This window comes from Cornus florida, unplaced genomic scaffold (genome assembly GCF_030987335.1).
Source record: "Cornus florida cultivar Cherokee Brave unplaced genomic scaffold, ASM3098733v1 CherokeeBrave_3.0.0_Hap2_Chr09, whole genome shotgun sequence".
Taxonomy (NCBI): Eukaryota; Viridiplantae; Streptophyta; class Magnoliopsida; order Cornales; family Cornaceae; genus Cornus; species Cornus florida.
This window is the reverse complement of record NW_026775579.1, coordinates 86,927,422-86,936,485: the sequence shown is the minus strand read 5'-3', so window position 1 is coordinate 86,936,485 and position 9,064 is coordinate 86,927,422. Positions and strand designations below refer to the sequence as shown.

Sequence of the window (9,064 nt, the reverse complement as noted above, 5' to 3'; positions counted from 1 at the left end):
TTTCACAACCAAAAGGACTAAATTGCTTCCATTGATAAAGGACAGACAAAATAAGAGGAAAAAAAAAAAAGGCAAAGAAGAACTTTGCTTGCTATGCATCATCATCTATAACACAAGTTTTTTCTTAACTCAAACTTTGAGTTTGAAATTCACACTATAACTTTTGTATTTAACTCAATGGAGCTAAAAAGTAAAAAACAAAAAAACAAAAAGAAATCATTCAGTTCCTATGGAGCTCAAAGCCAACACAATATGTAGTAGCACCAGATACTGAGACCACAACTGAGAAGACAACCAGATGATGGTTAGAAGATGAAAGGTACGAGTGAGATGACAAAATAAGGATTAAAAAAAAAAAAAAAAAAAAAAAAAACAGAGAGATGGACAACGCTTCCGCACCAGCTCCTAGAAATGGAAGTTGTTTTTTCAGTTGAAGAAGCAGGCGGAGGTTGCGCAACAATGGAGAGACAGGCAGACAATTGGTGCTATGAATGACGACATGTGTAAAAATGTACACTTGCCGAAATGAAGAAATCACAAACAATGGTGGAATATGGATATAGGATAGTGCTATATAATAGTGAAATTGGAAAGCTAACAGAGGAAAAGTAAAAAGGGACACTTTTTTTTTTTTTTTCTTAAATGGTAATTGAGGGGGGTTGCTAGCACTGGCGACCTCTGCGGCAGCCAAGAACACCGGCACCAGAAGTAATAGAGCCAACCATGGAAGAAGACTTGGCTCCCAGGCTTGAAGCTCTGGCATAGCTGGCTGCAGCTCCGGCTCCTGATGGAGTGAAATAGGCTCCGTTAAGCATCATGTCGCCTTCTGACCTCCAGTTCCAACCCCTCCACCGGCTTGTATCTGTGTCCACTCTCTTTGTCACCTGCTCACAATCCAATCCATTATCAGCAATCACACAAATTTCAATATTTCAACCTTACTGTGAAATTAAAAAATTTACGCATAATCAAGACAGAGCTAGGAGGGCTATTAGTTGAAGGGTACCTCCTTTGCAAAGGGGTTGGTTGGGGCAAGGTATCTGTTGCCCTGGCTGTTGATGGTGGGGCTTGCACTTCCACCAATGGCATACATCTCCCAGTGTGTGTAGTCATTGTTCACCACATGGAAATAACCATGCCTGCACCTGCATTTTTGTGAATCGAATTCATTTCAGCATACAAAAAAATGGATGTTAAGTTGAAACAATACCAAACAATGGAAAGAAAGAAGTGTGCCTGGCCCTCTTGGTAAGAACTATTTTGAAGCATGAATTCATGTTTCAATTTTTTAGTACACGAATATGCCATATTGATTACATTATTTAGTGCGTAAACATCATTTTTTATCCTAGGACAGTACCTATGTTGGAACAAAGGGTTAAAAGCAAAAATACAAACAATTGATATGAAAGCTCAAATGATGTATTATTACCTTGGCATTCTCTGAATAAGGCCCTCTCCAAAATGGTTGTAGGCAATAGTAACTTGCATTTGCTTGTCTCTTGTATAAGAATCACTGTGCCCCAACAACATCACCTGTGTTTTATTACATATGTAACAATATTAGTCGTCCAGTATTAAGGGAATTAAGTGAAACCAACTAATGCGGGGGGAAAATACAGTAAACAGACCTCATTGTGGTGGGTGAAGTAGTTGTTGGAAATGGTAATGGCAGTTGAGCCCATGACAGCATCAACAAGGCCATCAGCACAGTTGGATAGAGAATTGTGATCAATCCAGACATGACTTGACCCGAAAATGGAAACGGCATCACCATCAGCCATTGTCCTCCAGCCAAAATGGGATGGTGAGCTCCTGACCAGGGCATTCCCAGTGGGTTTGCAGTCATGGATGTTAAGGCCATGAACTATGACATTGGTGACAAACTGAATTGTGAGGCACGCTCCATTAGCAATATGGACATTGACACCACGTCCATCAATCGTCTTGAAGCTGTTCATGATGAGCTCCTGCTTCAAACGTATCACCATGTCGCGCTTGAACACAATCCAGAGAGGCTTGTCCTGGATGACAGCATGTCGAAGAGTGCCTGGCCGGGGGTTGACGGGGTCATCATCACCGGGATCGGTAACAACATAGAAGCGACCATCACGGCCCCCAATTGCATTGCGGCCAAAACCAATGCCGCAGTCAGCAAGGCGCTTGCGGTTCTTGTGCCAGTTGGGGTCACAACGCCAGCAGTCATCAATGGGATTACCGGTTCCACACGAGAAAAAGCCCAATTTCCTCCTCTCAGTGCTGTTTCTGATGCTCCTGCTCAATCAAAAGAAATGCGACTGAGACTACTTTGCCATCATTTTCATTTCAATTGTTTCGTCATAACACAAACAGAAAATGTAGAGTGATATATAGTATCTAAATATCTCCATTGGAATTGAACAAGTGTTTTCTTAGTTGTTTTACTGCATACATAATCTACTGTTGTTATTCAGTACAATAGTACAGATACAAAAATGGAGGACTTATTGCTACTGTTTTGTGTCCGTAGAGGTAATATTATCCCCTGTAGAGTTCTCCCTAAACTTCCTTACCATCCATACTGCAAGGGCAAATTGGGTCATTTTACAAGGGCAATTTGGTCTTTTTATATTTTTTCCTTTTGATAAGTTAAATTTGGCGTATTTAGTGCAACGGGATCATATTTTGTTGATTTTAATAGCTACAAAGTTGGAGGCACTTTTGTCTTTCTTTAGCTAGCACATGGTGAAGCTGTCACAATTAAAAGATAAAGACCTGTATTCGCAAGGTCGTATACAATATATGGTTTTTCAAATGGTCACACAAAATATTCTACAATGGACCAATAGATACATGTCTGAAAAGTAATTGCACCTATCGTGTTACTTTTGTCACATGCACATGCGTACACATTCAAATTAAAACTTTTCAGATTTAAGTAAATACACCGACCCACATGATAAACAAACATATTGTTGATATAATTACCCCCTTTTAATGCAAAACTATGTCTCACTGGATAACTTTTACCTTTAAAGTTTAAACTACGTCAACTTTAAATTTGATGCTCTTAACTAACAGGGGGTTGTTCCAATCAAACAATTCCAGTGGTGCCCAAACATATACGTCTGTACAATTGTATGAAGGGAATTGAAATACCAGAATGAGTAGGTATATAAATGTGAAAATTCAATAATGTCCAAAGTTCAAACATAATAAATGTGGGCTTGAGGGGTAGGTCTGATATCAAAAAGGGTAGTACTAAGGCCCACAGCACGAACTACTCTAACCACCCAAAATAATCCACTATCAATGAAACCCATGAGATTTCTAGTGATGGGTTAAACTGTAAATTCAATGAACAAACCCAATTTTAGAGAGAGAGAAAAAAAGACCTACATTTCAACCATGGAAGCAACCTCCTCTGGGTCAGCCACTGCATGTTCATTCAAAGGCTCAACCTCTTCCAACCTGAAACAACAAAAAAAACCATTAATTGAGCACACAAATGTGACCAAAAGATGAAAGCTAAACTGGAAAATTAAATATCAATATTGATACTCTAAATATACAGACAGACACTGAGGTCAGAGACAATTTGGGAAATTTTACCGCGACTTTAAGCTCATACTGTGGCAATGTTAAATTGGAAAGAGACACATACCAAAGAAGAACACTAGTAAATTGAATTCAGTCTCCAGGGACATTTTAGTAAATTTGAGGAGAGTGAATTCTGAGAACCGACATTACCCATTAAACGCACGACGCGAGTGGAGAAAGAGAGTGGAGAGACACCAAGTACACTGCAGCAGTGTGTGTAGTATCGTGTGTGTACAGTGTACACGGCTCAAGGGTCGAGGCAAGTCATCTGTACCGTTAAAACCGGAAAGAAAGGCTTCTGGAGAGAGAAAATAAAAAGGCTGAATCAACAGAAAACTGCTTTTTTAGAGAGGGGGAGACTCGTAAGCGGGAAATTCAGCTTTTTTCTACTCGCAGAAGTAAATGACTGAAAATGCCAAGTAAAAATGGGATTAGAAGGGAGTGGAGAGGGTAATTATGGAAATGTGTAGGGTAATGGGATGAGAGGGCCAATAAGGGTTTGTTGTTGTGACGGAGGAATCCGAAGAACTAATATAACGGAATAAACGATCCAGATCTAAGGGAATCGGATCTTAACGGCTGAGATTGTTCTGAGATTTGGATAAACATGTAGGTACAACTGATCTAACGGTAGGAGATTGGTCTAGAGACAGAACGGACGGCTTTGATTTGTGGAAATGTAAAAGTAATAACGTTAGACTGAGTTTAGGTGTAGAAAGTACTGAGTAGTTACTGACCTCGCCGCCATTGTTGAGTTGTTCGAGCTCTGCAACTCCTCTGTTTCGCCATTTCTGTTTAAAGAAACAAAAATGTGCAAGTTTCAGCGTAACGAACACCGTTAAATCTCTATGAACTCTCTCTTTCTTTTTCTCTCCCTCTCTCTAACACCGAATTTCGTAGAGTAAAATTGTAAAAAAATAGTTAGTGAACCAGAGATTTCCAAAGATCTACAAGCACTTTCTTGAATTCTGTTTAGAATTTGAAAAAAAAAAACCTAAAAGAACTTGAACACTCTCAAGATTTTTCTGAGAAAACCATGTAATGCAGATAAATTTCGAACCAAACAAGCAATTAATCACAAGATAGAGCTACAAACACAAAAATCGACCGAGCATTGTAACGAATCTCTACGCTCAAATCAGCGCAGAACAGAGAATTTAGAGAGAGAGAGAGAGACTGAGAGAGACTACTACTACTACTACTACAGAGAATCTCTGGTTTTCATACATTCAAAGAACCTTCAATTTCACAGAACACAAACTCAGAGGGAGAAAGAGGGGATTTAGAGAGAGAAAGTACGAGTGAGTTTATAGAGAGAAACATACCTCGTCTCAGAGATCTCGTCCTTGTTCACTCTCGCCATGACACCAACGAACAGCAACAGAAGCAGCAACGAACACAGAGAAATCCACTTCTTAGAAACCGCCATTGCCATTACACAGTAGCAGAGAGCCCCCTCTCTTTCTCTCCCTAAACTATCCTCACTTTCTTTCTCCAAAATGGAACCAAAGAACAGATAGAGAGAAAGAATTAATAAAAAAGCAGCCGAGCAGAAATGGAGTCAAAGAAGAAGCTCAAAGGCAACGACCTCTTTATAGAGCAAGACGAGAGAACCCGTTACCGTTTGGTTTAACGTTAACGGCGGTTAAGCTCAAAAAGGTCCTGATTTGACCGTGGTTAGGTTTAATTTTAACTAAACCCTCTCCACCAATTGTAACCACCCCTCTAACCGCCACTAACCGCTTTCCTTTTTTCTCTCTCTAAATATGATTCTCTCTCTCTCTCTCTCTCTCTCTCTCGGAACCTGAGCGAGCGTGTGAGTCGTGTCCACCGACGCAGGGCAGTCACGTGCCAGGTTTTGGCCCCTAGCTCTACGTATTTACTGTTCTGACACTCTCAACCAACTTTAATGCTTTAACCGAAGGGCCTCAGTGGAGTGGTGAGTGGCTCTTTACTATCTGCCACGTAGGCGGTCCATGACGGAGATCCGTAAGGGGTTTCGGTACGGAATTCCCGAGGGAACGGAATTTACGGTGTTTGTGTTCGATGGAAAAGTGTATTCAATTCCGCGGAATTTGTTTTCCCGGCCGAAATTCTCGGCGAGGGATTGGCTGCAAATTGGATTTATTAGATATGGAAAATGGGCTGGACTTTGGACCGGTGTCGGTTCATTTGGCACAGGCTGTTTGGTAAGAAAGAAATATATAAAAAATGGAAAGCAATCATTCGTAGAGAGAAGGAAAAAACATGAAATTAAAGAGATTATGAAGTTATATTAGAATTTTCTTTCTTGCTCATTTCTTTCTTTCTTTGTCAAAAATTTAAAAAAAAATAAAAATGAAGAAAATACTCATATTCAAGCTCACGGAACAATGCTCGATTTTGAGACTACACTATTATAAAATTTACCTTATTAGTAACTTGGTATGATCCGGTTGGACCCTCTCTGGTAAGAGTTATTGTTTTTTATTGGGTTAAGGTTTTCTGTTTATTAGAATTTGGGGTTTGATCCCACTTTATGTGTGCTATCTATGAGATGGATTCTTGCTATTATTTTCTCGTTCAATCCTCTAATCCATTATCCATAAAATAAAAGAATTTGTAACATTAGCAAAGTGTAATTATAAAGTATAAAAGTAAAAAATTAATGTGAAATTTTATTAAGCATTTTATTACCTATTTTTTGTGAAATTTTTTGTCTACTCTATAAATTTAATTATAGTTGAACTTAAAGATCAAGAGTTTGATCTGGATAATTTATTAGAAAATGAGAGTACTTTTTAAAGTATACTGATTAATATCTCGTGTCATTATTATTGTAGTCCATTTTTTTTTTTGGGGTAATTAACAGTAAATGAGTCCAAAAAAGACACAGAATTTTTTTTTTTTTTTTTTTTTTCATATTGCATTTCTTTTTATAAATACTAAAGAGAGCATTGCCTCTAATATATAACAAAATATGATAAATAATATATTATATTGCATGTATATGTATAAATTTCTAGATTATTATGTTAAAATAAAAAATAAAAAATTAACCACTAGTACCCATGTGGAAACATTGATTTGGTGAGGTTTATAATCCATGGACAGGTAAATTTTAATATCGACCAGTTTAAGAGTAATTGGTTTTAACCGCTTGGAGGTTAAAAAACTTTTTTCCAACAAGTAATTATTAGCTTTATTATGTATATATTTCAATTTTTTATTTTTTTGTGGGGCCCTTGGCATATTGACTTTTTTGTGTGTCCCCATGGGGTGGCTCCCATCATAACAAGAGTTCACGCGTGTAGCAAATTACGTCTCTCCAAAATTTAACCCCTTCATAATGTATACAAAAAGCTACACACAACACCATGATGAAATTGAGTAACCAGGACCATTTATTGTGTGGACCAATACGTATATAGCATGCATGATGTTAGTTATCATCAAGGAACTTAAACTTATACAATTAAGAATAATGATTTTCTCTCCTATTTTGGAAAAAAAAAAAAAAAAAAAGGAAAAAAAAAACACAAATAATGAATAGTGCGAAAATGTAATCGGATTACTTCAAAGTATCTTTAATTGAAACAAAAACGAATCCTTATTTCACCTGCCTTCACAACCTTGAATTCATCGTTCGAGAAAGAGAAAAGAGAAATTTTGGGTGTTAAGATTTTGTTGTATGTTCTTATACAGAAACTGAACAATATAAAGCAACTTATACTTTCTCAATTAAGAAAGATACTAATTGCTATAACTTAAACTTTTTTATAGTAGAACTCACCACTGAGCAGGCACGGACCTACAGAGGGATCAGGGGCAATTGCCCCTTCCCCCTCAATTTTATTTATTTATTACTCCTGGACAACCGGTCTAAATCCAAAAAGTTTCAAGGGTTAACTGTAATATTTCGGTAGTGATTTAGAAGCTAAATGAAAGATGATGAAGTTCTATTATGAGGAAAATCCTCAAATGTTGCTATTCTTTTGCTTTTAACAACAACTCTCATATTTGCTTAATTTGTTACATTGATTGGTACTGTAATATTATAGGTGGTCCACAAAATTGTCATCAAAGCCCCCTCAACCATTTTCAATTTCAACCCTTGACCTACAAGCAAGGAGGGAGACAGAGAGAGAAGGGGGGTTGCTTTAGTCACTTTTTACTCAATTACATCTTTTACATAATGAAAAGGAAAAGCTAGATTTTGTAGGGTATGTTTGGTTTCCAAAATTTTGGCGGGGCTAAGCCCATGAACCTTTTGTTTTTCGAGTCTTGACTGGACCCTAAAAAGAATGTTTTTGAAGTCTAAATCAGATATTAATCGGGTTAATTATCAATTAAATTCAAATTTCTAATTGTGCTGAAGGAATCATCAAGTCAAATAGGAGAATATCTAATAAATCAAATTAAAAGAGATATACGTAATAAATTAAGCATCAGCTGCATTTATTTCCCTCTTAATAACTAGTTTTGATGTCATTAATTTTATTCAGTGCAAATTAAACTAGGAGGACCACGCAGCTTGCATTCTCAATTCGATGAATCCAGAAATTGTTAATTGTTCCATCAAACAAGTATGAGGGCATGAATTCAATGAGAACGTTGTTATATTAAAAAAATTTCAATTTTTTTCCTACCATTAAATTATAGTTTGAATAAATTACCCTTATATACATTTAAGTTATAATAAGTATAAGGTGTTTTATGTAAGTAGAGTGGAGTAGTTATGTGGTTGTGTTTTTTTTTATGTACGTGTACATATATATAGAATTTGAAAGAGAAAGTTGTTATTAATGTGCCATTAAGGTCTTATAAATTGGGTTAATGGATTCAACACAAAAGGGGTAATAAAGTAATAGGAAAATGGAAAGGAAAACGATCTTCCTTGTTCGTGTATAAATCCTTTGGTCTGGTTAAAAGAGGAAGAATTGTTTGTTTGGACTTTAAACGAGGAAGAGACAGTCTAAAATTTATGTGGATGAGTAATAAAAAATAATTTTAAAAATTTAAATCTCAGAAAAAAACACGTCGTGTAAAAATAAAAATAAAAAATCATATGACAACCAACCTAGTCCAGTTGGGGATAAAGGATGAGGATGATGATGTGTCTAAATCCTTAAATACGAATAGGATAAAATATAAATAATAATAATAATAAAAACTCTAACAATTTGATTTTGGGTTTCTATCTTTTTTCTATCTAAAAATTTAAACTATTAGCTAGAGCTAATCACCTACCAATTTATTTACGAATAAGGATCCTCTATAAGAAATGAGAAATCCTGCACACCCACTAACTATTGGATTGGATTGGATTCTCTCACTAATAATTATGTCATATCAATAGTTGGTGGGTGTGCAAGATCTCTCCTTTCCTGTGTGCATGACATTTTCTTTCCTTGGAGAGGATCTTTATTCCATATATACCCAATCACTCTCCCATTCGGATTCCGTACCTGGGGAGTACGCTACCGAAAATGCTCTTTCTCTTTCT

The 9,064-nt window shown here is 36.7% G+C and overlaps 1 protein-coding gene across 2 annotated transcripts; it reads right to left on the bottom strand.

Annotated features, from left to right (window-relative positions):
• On the bottom strand, positions 1 to 5,147 carry LOC132274892 (probable pectate lyase 8). 2 transcript variants are annotated; one of them, XM_059776243.1, is made up of 7 exons: positions 4,905 to 5,147; positions 4,302 to 4,370; positions 3,379 to 3,450; positions 1,632 to 2,274; positions 1,433 to 1,536; positions 1,007 to 1,145; positions 1 to 884 (listed from the first exon to the last, which is right to left on the bottom strand). In XM_059776243.1, the coding sequence occupies exons 1-7, from the start codon at positions 5,012 to 5,014 to the stop codon at positions 663 to 665; spliced, it is 1,359 nt and encodes a 452-aa protein (XP_059632226.1). In that variant the 5' UTR covers positions 5,015 to 5,147; the 3' UTR covers positions 1 to 662. The 2 variants fall into 2 exon arrangements, with proteins under 2 accessions (XP_059632226.1, XP_059632227.1); XM_059776244.1 differs by having other exon boundaries at positions 4,317 to 4,370.
• Between the last annotated feature and the right edge of the window lie 3,917 nt (positions 5,148 to 9,064).